Source organism: Lonchura striata, chromosome 7 (genome assembly GCF_050655825.1).
Source record: "Lonchura striata isolate lonStrDom1 chromosome 7, ASM5065582v1, whole genome shotgun sequence".
Lineage (NCBI taxonomy): Eukaryota > Metazoa > Chordata > Aves > Passeriformes > Estrildidae > Lonchura > Lonchura striata.
Window position 1 is genome coordinate 25,409,162 of NC_140709.1, and position 25,918 is coordinate 25,435,079.

General features: G+C 37.3%; 1 protein-coding gene across 16 annotated transcripts in view; it reads left to right on the forward strand.

Moving 5' to 3' along the window:
• PARD3B (par-3 family cell polarity regulator beta) overlaps nt 1-25,918 on the forward strand; it is a 394,367-nt gene that overhangs the window by 116,559 nt on the left and 251,890 nt on the right. For 11 of the 16 annotated variants that reach the window (XM_085585191.1, XM_085585194.1, XM_085585195.1 and 8 more), the window contains 2 exons: nt 1,914-2,082; nt 17,288-17,394. In XM_085585191.1, the coding sequence (XP_085441317.1) occupies nt 1,914-2,082; nt 17,288-17,394 (276 nt within the window). Of the gene's footprint in view, nt 1-1,913; nt 2,083-4,101; nt 6,367-17,287; nt 17,395-25,918 lie in introns of those variants that run through there. The other 5 variants (XM_085585204.1, XM_085585198.1, XM_085585197.1 and 2 more) reach the window with 5 other exon arrangements.

The following is a 25,918-nucleotide window of genomic DNA, read 5'->3' on the forward strand; positions in this document are numbered from 1 at the left end:
ACAAATGAAAGATACAATAAGATGGGGATTTTAACTTGTTTCTTCTTGGTACTGGAGAAAATTTCTGTAATCTGTTTGTATCTGGATCTCAGTCAGCCTTTTTGGCTGTACGTAACTTTGGGACATAACTAATGCAGTGTGAACACTTGGGTACTTTACATGTTATGCAGGAATAAACTTCAAAGAGAGTTGTTCTTGTTACTGGAGTGAATCTCCTATATGCTTTGGACAAGTGTTGTAAAAACTTACTTGTATGGCCATGGAAAGGAAATGGGCTCCATATGGAAAACTAGAGCAAGTTTTCTACCTAATTATTTAAGGGGTTTTGTGTGTCTCTGAAATGTGCCTTGGTAAATATGAGCTGACACATTTCTAGCAACCAAATTATAAATGAGTGGAAGACCTGAAAATGTCAGTTTCTTATTTTTTAGAAGCACTTCAGGATTTTTCTTTCCTTTTCCTTCATACATTTGTTTTTTCCCTTGGGCAAATGAGTTTGTTTAAACGTTTGTTTCAATATATTGTTTTTCATAGGATATAATTGTTGACACTTCCTGGCAATGTCAGAGGAGATTTGATGTACTAATATTTTCGTAAGAGAGGGCATATGTATACCTTAAAATAACAGAGAGAGAAATAAAAAATAGTAAATTAATCCTTTAAACTTGTTCCTGTGTGTATCTTGATGTTGTCTAACCAGTTATGTGTATTGTGGTATTTTTCATGATTAGTCTGGAAAGCAGTAGATAATCTGAAGGAGTGCAGAAAAAGTAAAATAAATGAGCACCATAGGCAAAGTGTTTACCATTTAAATGGCACAAGAACTATTTCGTGTCAGGTAGTAGGGAAAACACTTGAACTGCTACTCTTACCTCCTCTGCTTTTGAAGAGGTCTCTGGAGGGCCAAGCATCCCAGAGTTGAGAACATCATATCTTCTATTTTGTTTTAATCATATTTTGGCTTGTTTACCCAGAGCTGTACCATGCTTAACTGTTTTCCTGGAACTTTAATACAATTTACACTTAGCTACATGTGTGTGAGCCACTTCTTGATGAGGCTGCGTAGCCGCAGTCTGATCTCTTTATATTAGTAGAGACCAAAAGGATAATCTTTGTTAAAGAGCAGGTTAGTAGAGGCAAAAAAATAATTATTCTGGTGTTTTGTATCATTTTCATGGCCACATTGGTGTGACCTTGGACAGCAGATTTTGGAGCCTTCCCATGTGCCTGGAGTGGTCTAAGAGCCAGTGACTGACAGTTCTTAGAAAGGTGTACCTAGTCCAGGCTTGCAGGGCAGGATGGCAGGAAGGGACAGATGTGTGGTGGCTAGACAAGTGCTGGGTGTGTGTGTGCTGTGCTGGACCATGAGACTTTCATCCTTAGATGAAAGTTAGAGACATGGGTTGGACAGCTGAGGAGGCCTCATGCTTTCTCATTGTGCTGGATGGATCTTGTCCTTGGAATGTAGTTATGTTCTTACAAATAAAACGTGCATCTGCTCGCTCTGTGGTTGTGTTACCTTTGTACAGCATGTCAATCAGTAGCACTAACATTTTTTAGACTTAATAGCACCCTCTACTCCCAAGAATTAAATGCTGTTCTGTTTTTAAACATGCTAATCTCTAAGTGTTTTCAAATAATGTGAAATGCTCACTAATGGTAGCATGCTAACTCTGAGAAATGTGTGTCAGCACAGGGCAGTGCTGAAGCATATACTTAAGTCACATTGAAGTCGGTGTATCTGAACACAAATGTCTGTGTTTTCTGGAATCTGTGTGTTTGTTGTTAGCTGTTCTGAAATAAGAACTTTAATTTTGTACTTTAAAGAAAGTATAAGCTCTTGGCTTTTTTTTTTTTTAAGAATGAAATTTGGAAATACTTTACACAAACTACATTATCTTTTGTTTTGATAGCTGATTGCCATTTATGATGAACAAGAAACTCCCCATAAGATTGATGGCACCAATGGGAATGTGACCAACAGAAATAGCCCAGACTCCTTTGAGACAGAGGTAGCAACTCAGCTGGCTGCCTTTCAGCCCATTGGTGAGATTGAAGTGACTCCTTCTGCCCTAAAACTGGGTATGTATATCTTGTGTGGTTTTTTCTCTCAGTTTTCTTTTCCTCTGTATGTTTGTAATTTGATTTTATATATTATATATTTTTTTTTTTAGGATTCCATTGTTTGCCTTGCAGTCCAATGAGGGGCATTGAGGGGAGGCCATTTGGGGAGTGTCTGAGGTCTGTTGGTCTGTTCAGCCTGGAAAAGGGGAGACTGAGGGAGACCTCATTGTGGTAGACCACAGACCACAAAGCTTTCTTGTGAGGGGACATGGGGGGCCAGGCACCAGTCTCTCTGGTGATCAGTGACAGGACCCAAGGGAATGACATGAAGCCGAGTCAGGAGAGGTTTAAGTCGGATATTAGGAAAAGGTTCTTCACCCAGAGGGTGGTTGTGAACCTGAACACATTCCCCAGCACCAAGCCTGACTGAGTTCAAGTAGCATTTGAACAACTCTCCTTGGCAGTCTTAGGGATGTCTTGTGCTGGGTCAGGAGTTGCTGACAATCCATCATAGTATTCTGAAAGAACACAAAATGAAGCCTTTGCTAAGTATTTTCCAATATCACAGTCATTGAAAAAAAGCCCAGAGTTTTTTTGAGGAACCTGGGTTCAATTAGTGTAAAACTGCTATGTGCAAGTACTTTTACCAGTTAGCTGAGCTAGTGCCCTGTTTTGGGTGTGGGAGGTGGGAAGAGAAATATGCTGATTGCAAACCCTTCAGCTCTTTGCCTTTGAAGAAGTTGTGCAACTGGGCCCATTTGCCTTTCTGACTTTCAAGTGAGCAGACTGTGATTAGGAAAGGCTGCTGCTTAATTCCCTCTTACATTAGAGGGTGCTGCATGAACTGCTGAAACTGGTGCCCTGTGTTGTTCAAGTATGCTTGGATGACCAGGAGTTGTGACTGGTTTCCAATTATAAACAACTGAAGTCTTGTATATTGCACACAAAGCAGTTTGAATAACTTTCTTGGATTGAGAGTAGGCTGGGCTGTCACATTAGTACTGGATACAGGAGCTTTCCAAACTAGATTGATGGTAAATGCTGTGACTGTTGCCTGTAAAGCAAATGAATGATGCTCAGGAGAGCTTGCTCTGCATCCCGCCATTGCCTGTTGCCCAGCTCAGCCCATGTTCCTGAGTGCTGCTGGCAGTCTCCAAATGCTGTGCAATAAAACCTGAGTAACCAGCTTAGGAAAGGGTAGAAGTACTATCTCTAGTTGTGCTACTGGCATGGAGTATGATTACAACTTGAGAAATGGAATGTTCACTTGTCTATTTTAATTGCATTTTTAAAGGAAAAAGCTAATTAAAAAAAGCAATGAACTAAAATAACATTTCAACTAAAGTTCACTAGATGAAGTTGTGTGACTTAACTTCTAACAGAAGTCTGGGCTCATTTTTGTGCCTGCTGTAGAAAATTCTAAAATTCAAGCTGCGTGAGAATTTTTAGAGTAAAATTTGTGTTAATGGATCATATCTGTTTTCTTCCATGTTCTAAATTAGAAAAATCTTTTTCTATATTTAATGACACACAGAAAATTCTCATAACTAAAAATCTTGAGACAAGACTTATTATTGACATAACCTGTATGTATTTGTCTGTGTTTTTGGTAAGCATGAGATATGGAATAACTTGTAACTCAAGGTTCAGTGGTTAAAAGTTTTGCCATTTTGTTTTTTTGCATATTTTTAAATTGTGCTGTTACCACATTTTAGCATGTTTCAGAAAGTACAGATCTTTCTCCAAATACCTCTGAGCACTACTTTAAAAAAAGTGTTTAGTCTTGCATACTGCTGTTACATAAGTTGAGGGTTGGAGAGAGGAGTACTTCAGCTTCACACAATTTCATGTACAGCAGTTAAGTGCTCAAGCTCTTGAGCTCATCAGTAAGCCACCATGTAGTTAATTTGCTAGTGTTTATGAAATCCTACTGGAGAGCATAAAGGAGATCAAATATAATGTGGAAAGAGCAGTCAGGGTTCTATATTTTTTTTTCAGTGCAATACTAACATGTATTTGAAGTTAAAATGGTGCTTGCTTCTTAAAAGAAGAGATCATTGTCTCCTCAGTTCTGTTTCAGATTTGTTTATTTTGAAGGGTAAGTGAAAGGTTTTCTACCTGTTAGTCCTGTAACTTGGTTTGTACTCTGAAATGTAATTGTTTTCTCTTCTGGATTTTACTTTATGGCTTACAATTTCTTTGGACTTAATTTTTGTCTTTCTCTTTTGTGTACAAGTGCCAAGTCCTTAAATTATGTGACTATTTCCATTAAAGGCAAATTGAAAAGTAAATGAAGAAATAGAAGGACAATTTGGTTGCATCAATATCATTGATGCATGAACCACAGTAGTCTGGCTTCCTGTCTAATTATTGAATTGACTTTCACTTGCTAGCAGAAATAAATAATAATTTATAAAGCTCTTCTTATTTTGGAAGCAAGGATGTGATTGAATATGTATGTAGGAAAAAAGTGTTGCTTTCCATGGTAGAGCTGTGCTTCAAGAACTTCCTTTCCAAGTATTTTTCCAGAATGCTTTTAGGAGGGAAATGCATTGTTATGAATTGTCAGATTGTGAAGCAAGTTTGCCTGTTAATTTCTGTTGGATGTTTGGTATTTTATAAAATCAGATCCATGGTTTTATATAGAAACAATGTTTGGTTAGTGATCTGCTCCTGTAATATTTAGTGCTTGATGCTTAATAAGCACATGAAACTAAACACTGCTCTTGTCAGATATGAGAGAATTGCCACTGGCTTAGAACAGATATATGAGATAGCATTTCTGTCTTTTATAAATTGTATATGTGGCATAGTTAGGTTAACTGTAAATTATACCAAATCTTAACGTCCTTCCTGTTAGGATAGAGATGGCAATAATTTTACTTTTTGGTATTTTTGTTGTATGGTTACTTCTCTGAGGGTGTTTTTCTGTTTGTTATTCTAGAATAGTGATCAGCTTGACTGTCTGAAATCATAAGTTTTCCATTATGTAGTTGGTAACCCTTTATTTTTCCCCTTATCTGTAACTCTGAAAGTAAGGCAGAATAAAAAAATCTTATATTTGACTTGAAAGCTAAAATAACTTTATATTTTACATTGCTTTCCTATATTGCCAAAATTTTAGAGCAAAAAAGTAAGCTTAATTTACTTAATATCAAATTACTTTCTTAGTATGTATTTCCTTAAAACAGTTCAGGAAATCATTCAGGTTTTTCTTTTCCTGAAATAAACACTTCTCTACTTTTAAAGCTAGCTCTGTTTTCAAACAAGTGCAAATATTTAATATAAGAAAAATGCTGAAAGTTCATGGACACGGTATCTTCTGCGTCCATAACACGAGGTGAAGTGCAAACAGATTTAAATGCCTCCCTCCCTGCCACACATCACTGGATTATCAGGTGCTGTTGCTGACAGTGTCTTTTAAAAAAGTGAAAAAGCTACAATCCAAATTCGACAGAATCTGTGCTTGGGTAAAGAAGACATTTCATGCTACAGTACAAATGGTATAAAGCACCTGCTAATATATATGACAAAATTTAGAGAAGCACACAACTGTTTAATGTGTTCAGGCAGCTGTTTGAAACAGAAGAAATTGATCTACTGATTTTGTTATTTCTGCAGATATGAGAGCATTGAGACAGTTGCGAAGATGGCAGCAGAGCTTGTCTTACTGTTTTCTTGTGAGCAGAATTTCCCAGAGTATAATAATGATGTGGCCATGACAACAGTTTTCAAAGACTGATACCGGCAACTAAATGCTGAAATAGCTGATATAAATTTGAAAAATGTATTGGAGAGAAGTTCAACATCTCTAACTCCAAATACTATTGCAAATTCTCCACTGCCCTTTTTTGGTACCATGTTTTCTAATTATAAAACTCTGTATAGACAAAACCCTACAATGAACAGTGAAATCACAGTGTGTTGAATACTTTGTAAGCTGCATGACTTCAGCCCATGGTGAGTGTAAGGTGACACACATCCCAGGGAAAGAGATTATGGCCCTCATAAACTGTCTTGTAATTTTCTGTGCACCTGTAAGCGTGCCAGTAGTGCTCCTGTTTCCCTTTTGGACCTCATTGTTTACTGTTGTTTTCTAGTGGTTTTCCCCATGTGCTGGGTGGTCGTGGAACAGGAAGGGGGGAGATATTTTCATTATGTCAATTTGTTTTTTCCTTTTCAGTCCGTATGGGCAGGAAGGAGCAAGCACTAATTTATTTATGGAGGATCCGTTTTATGGACAAGTCACTCTGAGCTGAAAATGCCCTCATGACTGGATCAGTGTTTTGTTTGCTTCACTTGGTAAATGATAGTCGAGTACACACAAAATTAGTTGTTGCTTTTGTCTTGCTTATCTCCATGGTGTTGAGTAGTCAGGATTTTGTCTGGAAGAAGATACGCAGCATTGAAAGATGCTTGTTGATTTTCAATACTAAGGTATGGAAAAAGTAAGGCCTAAAGTAGGCATCTCCCTTCTATTTTCTTTTTTTGTCTGCTGATTTTTTTATTATTTTTCCCTTTATTTGGGAATTGGTTTGAAGAATCTGAAGCTGTTTTCTGAGTAAGTCTGGAAGCAGAGACAATTAAATTACTTTGTTGGCTATTACAATAAAATTATGCTCTTAATCGATTGATACCTTTATTACTGTAAACTAGTAACTTCATGTAAAGTTGAGATTACATAAAGACATAATTTCTTGTAAGAGTTATTGATAGCAGGTTAAAAAATACTCTTGTAAAGTACAGAAGTTATCTTCTCCCTTTACAAGCTTTCACTGTTGAATAGAGCAGTGTCTTGATTTTGCCATTGGAAAATCTAACTTCAGTATTTCAAATTTTGCATGACTTTGTTTTATAGCAAATCCCTGAGATTTTCTCCTTTTATATGTACATGTCTGCACATCTGATCAATGTTCTAGGAAAGTGGAAGACTTAGGTGAAAATAATGGTTGGAATGACTGATTACAGTCTCTCTTCTAAAATAAGCTTATGAATGCTAATGGTAGTTGGAGTTAAAGCTATGTGCAGGCACTTGTGCTTTTGAGCAGTCAGTTCTTTTGGTTCTGGATATTCTATGTAGCTTCTTCTCAGTGAACATTTTTTCCCCTGAAAATAGAGATTTCTGGGACTGTTTCAACCATCAGAAGGGCTAGTTAGTACAGGATAATAAAAGTAGTAGCCTAGAAGGTTTTCATTGTCCATTTTTGATGCAGTTGATGGTGTTCTGGCCGTGTCTTTTTGACATTTGGGAAAGGTTACCTTGCACTCTTATGGAATTGCCTTGAAGGTTCTTCAGACAGAGAATATATTCTATTAGATTAATGTATTCCTGTGGTTTTGGGGTTTTTCTAATTTAAATTGTGCTTCATGGGATTGTTTAAAACACTTACTTTGATTTGCCCTATATGTTTGGGTTGCTAAGTCAGTCAGCAGAAGTGCTTTCATTGGCAGTGTCTTAGTTTGAAGTCCAAGGAAATTGAAGAGAAGGTTTCTTCCATGAGTTTTTGGAGGTTTCTTCCCTGATAGGCCTGACAAGGATTAAATTGTTACCTCCAGGGTACGGATGTTGACAATTTCTGTGTAACTTCAGAGCTCGGAAGGAATTTCTTTTCTTTCTCGTCCTCTTTGAAGTGGAAGGATTGTAAGTAGGCTTAGGGGTATTTTAAACAACATTTATTTGATTAGTCCTCTTTCAAGTTGGAGTTGAGATACTACAGATATGCAGACTGTGTTTTTAAATACAGAGGAAACAACATTATTATGTATTTTTAAAATTTGTGAAAACATACAAAGCGAAACTATTAATCTGATAAACCAAATGTTGCTAATGCTTTATGTATAGCACACAAGAGTAAGCAGGAAAGACACTTTTTCTTGCATGAAAGCCATCCTTTTCTTCTTAATCTTGCAATGTCAGTTTATTGGCTAAGCATTCTGATGTTTGTCAGTACCTGGAGTGTACTGTGTTCTAGTCAAAATTCTCTCCTGTAAGATTCTGGAAAAACTAACATTTTGAAATTGGTACATTTCAAAAGAAATGCATTATGGAAGAACATGCTGTTTTCTGTGATTTGAGGGAATACTGTTGATTTCCTTAAGGAAATATGGCTGTATTCTCTTTCACTGCACTGGATGGCTCCTCTCCTAGTAATGATATCAAGTATTGTGCTCTGCTGTTCGCCACAGGCATTGTGAGGATGACACTGTACTTGATAGATTTTTCTCCTCTGTGGCATCCAGTGTAATCTGCTTTAAAAGAATTGTGATGATCAATTCAAGTCTACTTGCATTTCTAAAACAAATGGTTTCTGTTCTCAGGCAAGCTAAAGGTTTGAAGATAACTTTTCATTTCAGTCAGAGGGAAAGTCTGGTATATTTTGACCTCATGACTTAAGCTTGGTCTTATTTAGTTGTCCTTGATTCATGAAAATGAGTTTTACTTTATCTTTGTATTGCAGCAGAATAATACATTAATGGTTTCTGTAAAGATGTATATAAAACTTCATGTGTTTTTCTGTCTTGGATCTGCCTGTTTACAAAACAGTCCAGTCTTTCCTTCCTTTCACTGTACCCAAGAATTTAGTGCTAGGGTAGGTAATAAATTTATGTGCATAGTTTGTTACCAAAGTATCTCTTCTCTTTTTAATAGCCCTTCTGTCTCTGATTTCCCAAAAGATTGTTCCTCATAAATTATTCTGCCTGTCTCTATTCCCTTTGGATGTTGTTTAATATGCCTTACTTTGGAGTAAGAGGGGTATCTCTATGAAAATTTGTTAACTAAAGAGAAAAATATTTTTCCATCACAAGTTAGACACTTTTCTGCAGTAGCTCTCTAGCTGAGATGTTGATTTCCAGCCTTTTATTACGTTGGTGGAAGGTAATGAATGGGACTTAAAATGATGGAATAAATTCCATTATGAAAGTCAACGGTGCTTTTTGACACACACTGTTTGATGTTAGTGCTTTTACTCAGATTTTGTCTGTTTTACAGATTTTGTGATGTTGCTGGTTTTGTTGATATTTTTGTAATATGATGCATAGCTGGTGTTAGACGTAGTATCTTTAAAAAAAACAAAACCCACTTAGCTAAGTATTTGCAGCTGAATTTTGAAAGGCTGTAGCATGATATCATACTTTAAAACTGTAGTACAGTCTCTATCAGTAACCCTTAGTGTTGAGTAAGACAGAGGAGAGCATGTCTGTTTATAATTCTGTACAGTGCTTGTGGTATATTAGCTCTGAGGCAATATGGCAAAATGCGTATTTCAGGTAGAAAATAAGCCTGCTATGCCTGCCTGATGGATAGTTTGAAATTGTTCAAGTTAAAACAGTTGGGACTTCAGCTAAAGGTCTGAAGGTATTAGATCAATAAGAAGGTATTATTCAATTTCCTCACCATGTAAAAACTCGACTATCAAACACAACTATTGTTCAACAAGTTGCAAAAGAACCCTGCACTGATTTTCTTCTGAAGCCTTCAGCTGAACCAAAATTTGATTTAACACACCAAAAATTGATGAGTTATAATAGCATTAGACAAATTCACAGGACATGGCACATCAGTGTCTTAAAATATGGCTGTCTAGATGCCAAACAGATTTGAAAATATTTCAAAGGTTATTTTTTGCAACTTGGTAGGATAGAACACTCTTAAGCTTTGTCTCTGAGTCTTTGCTACCACTGTTAGATTCAGGATACTGGGTGAGGTAGACCCAATATAGTTCCTCTTATTCCTTGCAACCTCACAGAAAGTTTCAGGTTCAAGAGATTATATTATTTTATCTTTGAAAATTGTCAGGAACATGACTGAAATTTAAGACTAAAACTCATTTACCGTGACCAGAATAGAAAATAACATCATCTGCAAGAGTAAGGCATGTCTTTTTATGGACACGGCAAAACAGAAAAGGTTCTTAATTTAAATTAGATATGTAAAACACTGGTCACATTTAATTATTACAGAAATGTGTACTAATGCTGTAATTTGTGATCATCCTTTAAAATACAGTTAAAATACTCAAAAAAATTGCCTTGCAACTCTACTACTTGCAATAAAATGCTGCCAAAGTGATATTTAAGCTGTACAGTTTAGCTGCCAAAGTTTTAAAGAAAATTAAATCATTGAACCATGAAAAAGTGACTGCATAAGCACCTGTAACTGATGTTAGCTGAAGTGCTAAACCAGCTTTTGGCAGCATGGCCTCTTTTGCAGGTGCACAGAATATTTTCTTTGTGTCAGTTTATTCAACTAATACCGTTCATTAAGTATTTCATTTGAAGTTGAGAAATGGGCTGGGAATTGAAATAGAAGAAATACTTATTTTCACCTTTCAATCTGTGAATAAAAATAAGGTGTGAGAGTCTAAGATCTATTAGTTTTAAAATCTTATAGGATATATTACCCTAAAATGATTTATTTAAATTCAGTAACTACAGGTAATATGCTGCTTAAAATCCCAATGTTTTAGTAAGATGAATACTTCTTGCTGTGTTCAGCAAATTGGATGACTAAGACAACTTATGTTTTGAGTATATCTGGAGTTCAGTTTCTTTTGACATCAGCATGCAATTGGAAGGATATTAAGCTTAAAGAAATAACCAACCAAAGCAAAAGCCCAAATAAAACCTCCAAACCTCAACCCCCCCTAAACAAACAATAAAACCGAAGCAAAAGGCCTCTGTGTATATGTGTGTAGGGAAATTCTAATGAAGCACAACATTTTTTCTTCTCAAACTAATAATTGAAAAACATAAGATGTTTGAAGTGGCTGTAACTTTTAATTGTGTGTCTAAAGATGGAAATTGAAGGATGTACAGCAGTCAGTAGATTAAAAATACTGAGATTCATGAAGATGCTTCGTTTGTGCAAGAATAAGGGAAAGCCTGGCCCATACTGGAAGATGCTGCTGCTTTTTTGTAGTAGCCAATGTGTTTTCACAGAACTCCTAACCAGTCTGCCCAGCAAGGGAAGGAGTTGCACATTTTGCTTGAGTTTGAGTTGGAGGGGGGAAAAAAAATTGCAACAGCCTGTTCTGAGCTAATTGATCTTTGTTCCAGGAATCTGCTGTAGCTCCCTTCCCTTTACCCAGTCTCTTCCATGTGGTACCTGTAGCTAGGATCCTTTGGAGCAGTCATGTTTTTCCCTGGACTCCAGTAAGTCTGGGTGCTCCCTGTCTGTCTGATGAGGAGCTGAAAACAGAAGTACTGTGTTGATAGAGGTGAGAAGATCCTGAAATTACTCTGTATCTGGCAGATGTTATGACCTTGAGTGCAAGAAAAGAATATCTGGTTAAGATCCAAACTCAAATCCTGTCCTTCTGGAAGCTCTTTTGAGAAAAAAATGTTTAAATGGGAAGAAAGTACCAGCATTATTTGTACAGTCTCTGTAGATGAATATGTCCTGCTACCTTGAGAAGTGGTTTACTTCTTATCATATGAATGTGAATTTTTATCCTGAGAACAGGATTTTTATGATTGAAAAAATGTGTGTAGGTGATTCTTACATGTTCATCTTTGAAATTGCAAAAGCTGTAAATGTAAATATTCCATAGTTGTTTCATTAAGCCCTGTTAACACCAAAGAAATTCCATTCTGGTTATAAAAACTGAGAGAACAGTCCTTGTGCTTCATAACTGAAACCTGATTGCATTATAGTACATGCAACCAGAGAAAACAATTTTTAAAAAATAACTGCACTGAAAAATATCATCCCAAAACAACACCTGTTTGAAGCCATTCCTGAGTTTTACTGTAGGCCATTGCCTTTGTTTTTCTTTGTAAGAAAAATTGCATCTCATTTGGAGTGATAGAGAAGTACTTTGTGCAGGCTTGATGTGTAAAAGACAGTGCTTGCTGGAGCTGGGTTTTCACCTGTTTGTAGATTTAAGTCAATTGTCTTAACCATTATGCCATCCTAGTTCATTAATCTTCTATCCATGGGAATTTAAGAAATGCACTGTGCACTTTGGGAAACACAGCTATATATTTGAATATAGGTGCTATTGTAAACAATTTGAGTTAGCTTTAAACATAGAAATCACATCATAATAGCACTGTATATTTAAAAAATAGAAAAAGCTGTGCAGTACCATCACAAGATAGAACATACAAGCCCATGTCAGCTACATTTGATGTGTACATCAAATAGCAGACCATTCCATGATGCCTCAGGTGGTAAGTAGTATATCTGAGGGTGACCAAATTTACACACTGATTACTTAGTGCTCTCAAAAAGTGCTGACTGGAGAACTGTCTGTATGCCTGTTAATGTTAAATTGTCTGATAAAAAGGAAAAAAATAGGTGCATATGTTAATCTTTTATGTATTTAAATATAAAAGCTTGCTTGTAACTTTGCTTCCAGGGCCTGACCTATTTCATGACAAGACCAGTTTAAAAGCAATTTTGGCTTCTCAATGTAAATGATTGTTGTTTGGTTTGTGTCTGTTCAGAGCTCTTCTAGCCAAGAATTGTCCATGCTGAGGTGCAATTTTACACGCATATAGTACTTAGGTGTTTTGTTTCAACTAACTTGAAATGTTGTGTTTTGCTCAGAAGGAGCTCTGAAAAAATATTTGGAAGCATCTGCATGTAAGAAAATAATTTATCTGTCTGTCCAGGCAGGGGTCATTTGGAAGCAGGCAGCAGAGTAATTGTCATGGTATGGCCTTCAGTAGCTGACAGTTTGATGCACACTTGATGGACAGCTCTTTTCCCATCATAGTCAGCATTTTTATATTCAGGAACAGAATTCTAAATTATGACTTTAACCACCTAGGTGATTTACTGTAAATCTCTTTCTACCCACTTATAGTATTCTGTCCAAGCATATCTTTGGTTGGGCTCTAGAATAATCCTTCCCTGTTACCTAGAAAAAACAAGCCAACAACCATGTTAGTTGTCACTGATGCAGTAGCACAATACACCTCTGCTTTTTTCCTGTGTTCCTTGGTTTGTCAGCTTACCTAAAAGTCATCTGAGAGTGTTTGCATCCAAAGCATTGCTAAAATCAATTTTTAGTACATTATTTGACTGCATCATAGATAGCTCAGCCTGCCAAAAATTCTCATGGGTGTTAAAGTCTGGTTGTCTTCAGCATTTTTCAGCAACCTACAACCTAAACCTCAAAGAATAAAGGGATTTCAGGCTGGAGGTGGACTGTGATTTCCTGAGCAAAGAGACGTTAGTGCAAATGAGTGAAATTAAGGAACAATAGGATTAATTTTTTTTGTGATATTGGTCATCTTGAGCGATACTCAACTGTCTACGTGTAGGCCTGAAATCTGATGCTAGAACTCAGAGCCTGGAAATCCTTTAGAGTTTAGGGTGATCTCAGCAGAGGCAGCTGGAGGTCCAGAGTTCCCCTGACCATATTTGTGTTTGGAAATCCAGACCTTGCATTGTTTACCTGCAGTTGTGCAGTCTTCTTGAACACACATCACTTCTGGTTTGCCAGGGCCCTCCTAACCTCCGGTGCTGATACTTGAACTGCCAGCGGGCTTCAGTGAGGCAGAGGATGCTCCTGGTGTTAACGTCTGTGTGCAGCATTTTTGGTGAAATTTAAATAACTAGCAAAACAAAGACAATTGGGTTACATCTGGTATAGAGATGTTTCTTTTGCCATTGTGTTGATGAAAATCTTGACTGTGTTTTTTTTTTTTTTAATTCCCTAATGCAACCAATTTAAATCTAAGTGTGGTTTCTACCATATGCTTGTTTCAACCATATTTGCAGTTAAAAAAATATTTCCAAAACATAAGAGTTCAGGAAAAATACACTGTTAACCATGAGTCTGTGTAGATACTAATTTTTGAGGGTGATGCTAGCAAAAATAAAAGATTGATCCACATTGGTTTAAAATAAGTGATAGACTTTAAGCAAGGATAACTGCAGGACTTTTTCCTCATCAGTTTTGTCGTCTAAGAGAGGGTGTGTGTTGTGAAGAAGGCTGACACGTGCTTAGAAGGTGCTGTACTATAACGAAATGTACTCTGCAAATTTTTTAAGAATAGGAGGTTAAAGGCTGTCACTATGAGACAAAGTTTTGGACATGTGTTTCAGTTTCTGTTGTCTGTGAACTCCTGATGCAGTGCTGCAAGATGAGGATAACTATTTTTTTAGAACTGAGTTCCTAAGTTTAAAATACAAAGTGCTACTCTGGCACGAAACAGTGGTGTTTATTAAAAACGTGTTTCTATGATAAACTTGGTATGCAGGAAGGAGTTTCTTTCTCTCTCATCATTCAGGGAAAGATGGATTTTGTGTTTGAACTTACATTGGTTGTTATAAATGTTCAGCACAAATGTAAGAGCGTGAGTAGAATAATATGGAAACACAGCCTGACTAAAGGCAAGCTATAAGGAAAAAAGCAGCATTCCGTTTCCTGACAGAAGAAAATGGATGACAGAATCTCTTAAGAAAATATGTGTAATTTTCTACAGCATGTCTATAATAAGCAATATTGCTGATGGTTTTTCAGTACGTTTTGTTCATGGCTGAGGAAGATGGGGATGAACGAATTCAAGGTATGTATGGATAGTGGATGTGATCCAGCTCCTGAATCAGGTTGAATCTGGGCAAGAGATGTGGGGAGGTTTCTCTTTGGGAATGCAGGGGAGCGTGCTTGCTTTCGAGAGACCTGAGTGTGCAGTGCAGAGGAGGGGGAGGAGGGCTGGAAAAAGAAAGGAGCCTGAGGGAGAGGCACAGGCTGGAATGCAGCGAGCTGCATGGGATGTGTTCTTATGGCAGGGAACAGCCTGAGCCACAGAGGAGGTGAGGGGACATGGAGCAGAGTTCATTAACTCCGGGAGCTGCTGAGAATTGCTGTCTCATGAAAGGGAATAAGGGACTCTCCTGAAAAGGGGGGGCAGTACAGCTTCTCATCTCTTTTATCCAGTCATCCTCTTTGCTGTGGATTTTGTCCTATTAACAAGCACATTTTGATTTAGTTTATCTTTGTCTAATAAAAGGCTCACTTTGCGTTTTTGTGGTGTGCACATATAAAACAATAAGGGCCAGAGGGACTGTTTTGTATAATTTTAGCTAAAGACTACAGCTGACTTGTTTCACAGAGATGTTATGATGTGTGATATTTCTGTACAAGAAATTATGTTACATGTCTGTAAATACATTTAAAATGAAGACTCTGGTTTTCTCTTCAAGTAAAAAATGATTTGTAGGACCCTAAAATTTACAACATACTGGGAGAAAAGAGAAAACATTGTATATAATAGCCAAAAAGTCCAGTTGTTTTTCTGCAAGTAGGGAAGCATTCCAGATAAGCACCATAAATTTAATTGGTTCATGACAATAAGCAAAAATATGCAGGAATAAAAAGAAAGAAAATAGCTGCTAGGCCATCTTCCCAAACTGCAGAATGGTATTCTCTATAATCCTGCTTCAGACTTTGGTTTCAAAGTTTAGACAGTTGTAAATTTTGTTTCAGTTTCTTTGGAAAACACTGACAAAACAAGTGAAAGGAGATCTTCTGAACTGAGGATGGGGAACGTGGTAGGAGGGATCTTGAAGCAGTCAATACAGAGGGCAGACAGACATGCTGCAGTGGTCTGGTACAGGAGACCTCTTCTTTCTTTCTTCTTTACCTGCCATGTAGCTGGTGGAAGGTTCTGGAACAAGCAGGGGTTTTGTCTCCCAGCAGTCACAGGGTTGGGAGCTTTCATCTTTCTCTCAGCCAGAGGAATGAGGAAGAAATAGGAGCTAGTTGTAGAAGACAGCTCAGGAGAAAAGGAGAAATCTAAATTCAGAGTGTTGGCTTTGGGAGGAGGATGAGCTTGATATAAATTATATTTTTGTGTGGGATCTCTCATCCCACTCCCTTCCCATCTTTGACCTCTTAAGTTGACTGCGGGGAATTTTTTGTAGCTTCTTTGAGTTATTGTGGATTTCTCACCTTGGAAAAAGGAGGACAGAAATGAGAAAGGGGGCTGGGAGGATGGCTTTGAAACGTGTAAGGAACAGTATGCTCATTGAGTTGTGCAAGTTTTACAAATAAAAGTACCAGTGCAAAGGGTTTTCAGTAGTTTCTCTGTATTGTTCATGTTCATGTCAAAAAGAGTTGGAGACTAAGTTGTGTTGAATCACACAAAAATGTTTCAGCATCTATTTTCAAGCTGTTGTATTGAGGACAGACAAAAAAATGGGATACAGGCCAGCAAAAACTTTAGTCATACACAGAAAAATTTATTTTAAGGTATAAGTATTTATCTTAAAGAGAGGAAGTATCTTGTATTTAACTTTTATACACCTTCTTATCAAATATGCCTAGAGGGGAAACAAATTTCTCCTCAGCTTTATGTGAAGAACAAGCGTATTTGGGTGGAGAGATTTGATTAATTTTGACCTATTGACACTTCTGGAAAATCACACAAAATTTGGTGATCCATCCCTTTCTACTCAGCCTCCTTGTAAATACATACATAGTTCTTGTTACTAAGATGATAATAATTTGACAGAAAAACCAATATTCACTTTCAGATATTTAAGCATTCCCTTAATACCAGGATACAAAGTTAAATCATACTTCCGCTTTTCTTACTGGTTTCCTGCAGAAGTGAGCATACAAGGGATTTACTTGCATATAAAAGCTTGCTCACCATAAGGAAAGGTTAAGAGCATTAGGTTCTCTGGTTGCCCTTCATCAGCATGAGGTATTTATTCCAGCCATATTGACAAAGTTGTGCTGAAAGTGAATGTGGTAGAGTCACACCAGCTTTGTTAGCATCTAACAAGAAAACTGTTGCATGTTTGAGCTTCTTTTCTAGATCTAGTCATTATGGCTGCCATCAGCCACAGCCACTGTAATTAGTATTATAACTGACAGCTATAATCTGTTTCACTCACTTGATGGTACATGTGGTCACACATACGTGCAACCAGTCATTTGGTTTTTTGAGGGGATACCTTTTTCTCCTGTTTGTCAGCAGTTTTTACCTAATTTAGGTAGTTCATGGGTGGAGGTCTGTTACATCAATGCGTAAAAATGTACTATTTTTAAAATTTACTATTGCTATAAGTTACTATTTCTTTAGCTAAGTAAATCTAAAATGGTACAACCCTATCTAAATCTAGTAATTTAACAGGTGGATATTACCACAGATAAGCTTATATTTAAGTGCTGTACACTTGTCTTATTTAACCACATGAAGCTTTCCCCTAAAGTTATCCTTTTAGCATCCCTGAACCCTTGAATTCTATTTTGTCTCACAGGCACACCACTTCTGGTACGGAGGAGCAGTGATCCAGCTTTGGGAGCACCTGCTGACTTCCCAAGTGCTTCTCATTCCAGTGACCACAGTCTCAAGCATGTTGTGGCAGTAGGTGTCATGTAACCTACCTTTTTAAGACCAAAACCTTTATTGCTTGTTGGTATATAGTAGTTTTGTAAGCTAAATATGTATTTGGTTCTATAAAAAAATGCATCATACTAATTTGCTGTAAAGTAGAGAATTTCCTCTGGGAAAAATAGTTATTTTAGATGATACAATCAGTTAACAGTGGTTCTATTTTTTTTTAAATAAGAGATTTACATAAAGCTCGAGGGTGTCATAAGGCATTGGAATATGAGCTGAACTTTCAGCAGTTATTTATTTGTTCAGTATCATGTTGTCCAGTTTACCATTGCTTCTTTGGTCTTTTTCACTTCTCTTGTTTTCTAATGTAATTTCTGTCATCTTTGGTACCCTGCTACTATCCTGCATGGTCTCTTCTTTATCTCACTTTTCTGTTTTTCACCTGACTCTTCCCTTTTAAGGACAAATTTGTTTTCAACATAGTTATTACTAAGTTCTATTGCAAAGCCACAATTAGTGAAGATGAAGTAACTCTTAATCATATGTTTTTGCAGATGGTCTTTAATCTTGAAATGATGCTGTCTTAGTCACACTTAGGCCACATGTTCTACTTTGCAGTTTTAAGACCTGAAGTTTTGTGTGTGGGGAAAGTGTTCCTATATTACTTATAAACCAATGAAATTCTTTAGAGTCTCTGAATGTTGGCTGGGACACATAAGTGTCTTAAGCAGAATAAAACTGTTTTTTAGTATTTACTTGGAAAGCTCTGTTGGATCTAATTCTGCTCTTCCTTAGACCACATGAGTGCTGGCTTAAATGATGCTGCTATTTTGATTTGCTTGTAATATTTATGCCTTTTCCCCTTTAGATTCTCTATGCAATGTTGCAGTTCACTCCCTGTCCGCAGCTGTGCAAAACACTCTCTTGCTAGTTTATTTCAAAAACAAAACAACACTCAGAATCTTTGTTTGGATCTTTGGTGCAGGAGGGAGAAGTTGCAGACTAGGTGACAACTCTTTTAGAGCAAGGTTCCACAAATGGCTGTGCTGGCACATTAGGGAGTAGGGAGAGAGAGCTGGGGTTCAGCAACACATGCAGGAGGTGGGAACCTTTCAGCTGGAGGTGTATTTAACACCAAACTTCCAGCTGAGTTCATGTGAATAAAGGAAGCAAATACAGTCAGTTGACTTGCATGCAAATGATGTTCTATGAGTCTCACTCTAACACTGCAATTCTGAAGGCCAACACAGGATTTTAGTTGACTGTCCATTGTTTCTCTTTGCATGGTCAAATGCATGTGCACCTTACTTTACAATGGCTTGTGTTATTTGCTAAGTGGTGCAATTTAAAAAGTCTTAGTGATTCTCCAAGTACATTATGATGTTACAGGGGGCTGAACTTTGTCAAAGTTCTGCATCATTTGTCAGACCTGTTTGAGCTGAGAGGTTTTTCTTGATGTTTGTTGCAAGCATTTACATATTAATGAAATACTGACTTAGTGTGATAAATGAAAGTACAAAGAAGAATTCTTGGTTAACAGTACAGATCTTACACTCTTGGCAAAGCTGAGAAACATATAAAGTGAGTATGTCAGTACGTAGTTCTCAACCTCTGGTATTTTATAACCATGAAAATGGCAAAAAAGGGTGGAAATATAAGTGAAATCCGTTTCATTCCAGACAGTATTTTGAATGTGTTATAGACCATCAAGAAGGAAAAAATACCATTTTGTTGAGTTGGGTTTTTTAATGTAATTTTAGTGGTGACAAGTGCATTTTATGTCATTACATGAGGATTGCAGTAATACTTGTAGGTTAAAACATCACCATGCTTCACTGACTTGCATTGGTACAAAAGAGTCCTCTAAGCCTAAAGGAATGTGCTAAAATACAAACATTCATCTGTCAGCTGTAGGGGTGACAGTCAAAGCTGGACTAGTAACAGGGGTGGAGATGGACTTTAATGTATCGTGTAAAGTGGAGGATGGGGAGGCCCAGAAAATTGTGGTTTGGTGGTGTTCTGGTATTTTTGTGAAAACAAGAATCTAATACAGCAAAATATGTTACCCTTACTCTTATTTTTGCAACAGTACTATTTCTAAAACTCTCATTGTCAATCATACTGAAATATGCTTTGGCATAATGTTTGGGGAAACACAGAAAGCTTAAATAACATAGGTTAAATTAGGTACAGATTGTTTTAAAACGTGCAGAAAAATCAATATCTGACAAATGAAAAAACACGGCAGAAACAATACTGCATTTTGGAAATAGCTATAGTCTTTCAAGTGTTAAAGCACTGTTTAGAAAAATTTCATTCGTTCAGTACATTGCTGCTGAAAATTTAAAATTAATACTGAATTTCCTTTGCCACAAACCAGAGTTTTTTTCACATTGACCTGCTTCCTTTAGTCACATGCAAGTTAGAAAACCCAGAACTGTTGCTAAATGAAACATGTGCATATAAGTGAAAATTAAGTCTCTGTACTTATGCCACGATTATATTAGCAATTATTTTGTAATTGAAACTGACGTCCATAATTAGTTGAGCTGTTTTGGCACTTTTGGCATTTTGGTGTTTGCTACGCGTGGAACCAGCAATGGGTTCTGTGTTGTAGTAATACCCCTAGGCTGCCTTACACTGATACATCAGTGCTTCAGCAGATTTTTGAGAGGTGACTACCGCAGGATTCTCTGAAGACAGTGCTGAGTTACCTCCTGGAAAGTGCACTTCAGTTGTACCATGAGTAATGCATGAAATAGGACAGCAAGCATGCCATAATACAAGAAGAGAACTTTGCTATCCCATTCAGGTGAACTGGTTGAACCTGATGAACCATTTGAGCTGTTCTCAGTATTTATGGCAGAGCATGTGTTCTGTTTTTCAGATGTTGTCCCATTTATTCAAAGGAAGATCTGATTTTTTGAATGATATATGATGATTACAAAAATAACAAAACCTTTTCTGAGTGACCAGGGGAATTTGAGCTATTCTTTCCTATTTTCTCAGACATGTTTTAGCTGTAGTTTTAGCCCCAATTAACAAAATACTACTAGATCAATCAAAAACCAATAGTGAAGTCCAGCATCTGTTCCCTCAGACTAGAAGTCATTTAACAGATGGTACAAAATTTGAGTTTCTTTTTTCATCCAAACCTCTCTTTCCTTATTGTGATAGCTGCTACTGGAAAATTTAGAGACAGTAATCAGGAAAAATAAGGGTAACACACATAAGAATTCGTTCTTTGTTTGTATTGAAGTAAAAGTATTTGTTAATGAATTTTTTACTTTATTTAAAAAATCTCTTTATCTTTTCTGCCTAGTTAGGATCACAGAGCCCTGGCCAGGCTTTCAAGAATGAAAACTTCCTTCCCTAGGTATCCAGAGAGGACTTCAGGAATACAGAATTAGTTTCATGTACTTATGCACATCTGTGAGCTGGGTAGAGAAGTGATTGAGAGAAGCCCTGTAGAGAAGGACTCAAGGGGGTGTGACTGATGAAAAGCTCAGTGTGAGCCAGCAATTGCACTTGCAGCCCAGAAAGTCACCTGGACCCTGGGCTACAAGAAAAACATGACCAGCTGGTTGAGGGAGGGGATTCCACCTCTCTACTCCATTCTGGTGAGACCCTACTTAGAGTGCTGCATCCATCTCTGAGGGTGTCCAGTACAGGAAAGGTGTAGACCTTGGAATGAGGTCTAGAGGGGGGCCATGAAGCTGGTAAGGAGTCTGGAGCACCTCCTCTATGAAGACAGGCTGAGAAAGTTGGGGCTGTTCAGCCTGGAGAAGGGCAGGTTGTGTGGAGACATCATAGGAACCTTCCAGTATCTGGAGGGGATGTGCAAGGAAGCCAGGGAGGTACTCTTCATCAGGAACTGTAGTGACAGGACAAGGAATAATGGGTGCGAATAATTTAGGTTAGATATGAGGAAGAAATTCTGAGGCACTGGCACAGGTTGCCCAGAGAAGCTGTTCAAAGCCAGGTTGGATGGGGCTCTGAGCATCCTGGTCTAGCAAAAGGTGTCTCTGCCTGTGTGTTCCTGGATGTTGGGATTAGGTGATCTTTATGGTCCCATCCTACCCAAGGCATTCTGTGATTCTGCTTCTCTGGAAAGTTCTGTGCCCATAGCTTTGCTCTGGCAAAGGCCAAGGGTTAGTCCAGCTGCTTTCTGGCCACAAATGGCCTGGCTGCACAAAGTGGGTTTAGCAATGGACGTGTAGTCCTAGCTAGGGATCTCCTCTGGAGTGAAGCTGTGCAGTGCAGAAGAAACAAACATTCCTGGGGCATTTAACACTTGCTCAAAATTTGTCCCCAGTTAGCTGAGCAGAGCTGCAGTTTCAGATTTTCTTCACCAACTCAGAAGTTCCTGACTGGATCCCTCTGCCCAACATGGCAGGGATGAGATGCAGAAAGTCTGAATTGTGTGGCTCTGTTGATTTGGTGCTAGGGAACAGAATACATTTTGCTACTTCTTCTCAGTCCAGTTTGTTCGGGTAGTAATTGCTAATGTATAGTTCCAACATCTGAACTTTTGTTTCTAGACCTGTTACTTCAGCTTGTAGAGACTTCCTCTACTATCATAAGACTTGATTTGTCATGCGTTTTAGACAGAGGATTGTGATCCTATTTGAATTGATAGAATTTTACATTAATTCTTGTGGGACTAAGGTTTCACCCTTCTTGTTAACTTGCTGATTATTATCGTATGCTATTTTCTGTTTGACTTTCTTTTATAGTTACATGTTTCCTGGGCAAATACTTAGGTTATCTTGGAGTTAATCAATAGGACTGGCGGATTAAATTGTATTTATCCATATTTAAAGATACAATGAGATGCTGGATCAATTTAAGAGCTGCTCCAGTGGCTCAATACAGTTTCAATTTTTTTGCCTAGATATGACTTGAAATTGACTGTGTTTTATGCATTGTGGACATGTAATTTGCAATTTTGAATAAGGTTGGTATATAATTAGAATATTTTTATGTTTCAAGCTCTTGTTAAAAAGGGTCAAAACCTCCTCTGGTTCTTGTGGCTGTTAATTGTGCTTGTGGTGCATTAGCCTTCCTGATTAGGAGTCTGTGAATTAGCATAACGTCCACATGTGTAAGGATGCAGCTTCATGATTTGTTCCTTTTCTATATGGTATTACATACATATGTAAATATAAAGCTATGCTACAAATTTGGCTATGAATAGTACTTACAAAATGTGTGAGTGTTTTAGTAAAATAAATAAATACTCAGAAATGTTAGAAATGTCATGCTATTTAAAAGTAGGGCAGGGCAGAAAAGGTCTTTTTTGACACAGTGGTGGAATAATTCTGTAGACTTATAACTTGATTCAGCAGATTTCTGCTAACACTTGAGCTAAGAGACTGCACTGCCACAAGTATTGTATTGTCCGTCTGATTTTAGAAGATAGAACTTTTGTCTAGTATGTTTACTGGACTAGGTCAGATAGTTTTATTTTCTGCTCCTTTTGTATGTGTTAGAATTCCAATACAAAATTCTCCTATAGTTATATGATAGACTCATACAACACTTTGGGTTGGAAGGGACCTTTAAAAGTCATATGGTTTCATCTCTCCTACTGTAAGCATGAACGTTTTCCACTAGATCAGGTTGCTCAGAGCCCTATCCAGCCTGACCTCGAATGTTTCCAGGGACAGGGCATCTCCCCCCTCGCTGACAGCCTGTTTGTGTTTTGTCACCTACTTTGTAGAAATATCTTTCTTTTATGTAGTCTAAATGTACCCTTTCTTAGTTTAAAACCATTACCCCTTGTCCTATCAACTAAAAGTCTGTCCCCATAGTTCTTATAGATCCTCTTTATGTGTGGCAGGAAGTAGACTCTGAGAAGGAGACCAGATACTGGGAGAAACACAATATTTTTTCAGGAGCTAGCAGTGCTGGTGCACTTGTAATGCTTTAAATCCATGCTTGTTGATGTATAATAATCAGACATCAAAGCAGATTTGGAAATAGATCTTAGATATTACCATGTATGTTGGAGGGTAAAGTCAAGACTGTCTCCCTGATGTAGTGTGGTCTTAGGCTGTCATTCAGAACAGCAAGGTTTTTTAATTCTGGAAGGCATTTACTTTTTTTCTGGTAAAAGTTTTCCTATTAATAATTTAACTCTTGCTCTTGAAATATTGCAATTTGGAACTGAACAGAAGATCTGGGAAGATTTAAAAGGATTTTCTGTCATTCAGCTGGGGAGTTCCAAACAGTTGGAATTTTTTAAAAGGGAATTCTGATGTGGGTGAATCCATTTATGAAGCAGCTACTGTGTGCCTGTTTACGCTGTGAAACATATATAGAACACTTCTAATCAGCACAGGAGCTTGTCAGTATATTGCTTTTGATGTCTGATTAGATGATCATAGGGACATCTGCAGTGAGTTAGTTTTGAAGTTGTTGGTGTGAGCACTGCAGGAACCAGAGCTGTGTGGCACTCTTACACCATGAAAACTGCTGCTCTTAAAGAACATATTATCAATCCAACTATGCAGTGAGCTGAGGGCTGTTGAAATAACAAAAGCCATTCCTTCTCAATTCTCTCTGCTGCCTTCCAGCTCTCCACTGCCTTTTTTTTCCCCTTCTTGTAGTGTGTGCTGTGGCATTCTGTGTCAAAAAGAAATTATTTTATATTGTAGAGGAAAAACTAAAAATGTAAATTAAGTGTTTGTCAGAATACTACGTTGTTCATCTGAAAAAGAAGTGCCCTGTGGTAATTTCCTCTTTTGGGGGTGCAGAGCAGCATATGTGTGTATGTGTGTGGAGAAGTGCTCTTTTTGTTCCTTGCGTAGCCTGTGTGTCAGAAAAATTGTATTGTTTTACTTGTATTGTTTAAAATGAGCAGTGGGTGTAATTTACATATTTTTATTTCAGCAGGATAAGTAGATTTTTTTTTTGTGATTTATTTTAATAAGAGTTAATAATGAATGTTCTGTTTTGTTAACATAGTATATAAATTATCAGTAAAAATGGTGTAATTGGTTCAAGTTGTTATTCACTGTTAACAGGTTATTTCCAAAGTGAGGAGTTACCAGCATTTTACTGACTATTCATTAAAGAAAGTATCTCTAATGAAAATCATCAAAGCTCTTCATTGTTCTTATATAAGGAGAGTGGGTTTTGTTTCCTCTTTAATAGGAATTTTGGGTGTTGGCTGTAATTTTGAAGGTACCTTGTTGTTTATACACCTTCCTCCCTTATCCTCTGCTTTGTGCAGTCAGGTCAGTAAGATTGTAGGTGATCCAAGATGGCCAAGAGACTGAAACTCTTTGTTTTCCTCTGTTGCCTGTCCTGCAGGGAATGTGGAAAAATTAAAGAGTGGAAATAAGAACCGTTAACAAAAAAAGGGAAAAAAGGTCATGCTGTCAATGCTGTTGACACATATTCATCTCTATAGCTACATCTTTGGGGTCCTACAAAGCACTGTCATTCCATCTGGAGCAGCTTTTAGCAGGCAGCGTATGCAACAGGCTCATGGTGCTGAAATTGGAATGAAACGTTAGCAAGTTACTTCCATGTCTGACAGTCAAAAGTGGAAGATGACAGTCAACATGGCTCATGCATATAATTTACTGTCAAGCTCTAGAAACATTTAGCTAAAATAAAATAGGTTCTTAGTCAGTGTTCTACTGAAATGCCTACAACTAACTTTTTCCATAAATATAGTAATCTAATGGACAACTAGGAATAATGGTAGAGATCTTTGATACTTATCTAGACACAGATGTTGCTGTAACATTAGGAAAAAAAAAGATTTTGGATTTTTTCATATGTCATCTTCCAGTGCACTGGAATGCAGGTGCATGAAGTTTTGCTGTTGTTTGGTTAATATTTGTGTTTCTCCAAAATTCAGATCTGTGGCTTTGTTTCTCTTAGAGGATTGGCAGTTATTCACACTCTAAGGAGATGGGATTTCTTTTTTTGTGGTTATATTTTGTTAGGTGAGGCCTCTTCACCACTAAATTACCCAACTTGTTGGAGTCACTTTAATCTGGAGATTTGTTCTTCTGTGTAGCTAGTGTCTCAGCTAATCTGGATTTACAGGTTTTTGAGCTGTGATAATAATAATACAGGTCTCTCTGAAACTTGCACATTGCATCGGAATTTTTTATGACATCAGGCCCTGATTTTAGTCCATGCCTGTAAAACAATTTCTGACATTGACAACTAAAACGAAGGGAGGAATATTTTAGTGCTTCTGTATACTGTATACCTTTTGCTGTTGCAGATGTTCTGACACGTTGGAGTCAGGAATAATAAACTAAGATCAGTGTGAATATAGACTAAAATAGTAAGGGTGAATCAGTGAGCTTCAGGATTTTGAACATACATCCTACTTTCAGTTTTTGTCAGTAATTGTGATGATTGCTTATGGCCTCTAATGTGAACTTTTGTTGTAATGTCAGCAGTATAATTTATCTGAAATAACTTCAAATAAATAAAATTAAGACAAACACTATGCAAAAAATGAATGTGCGAATTTTCGGCTAAAAGGAAGTGATTAGACTGTAGAATAACTGTGTTGATG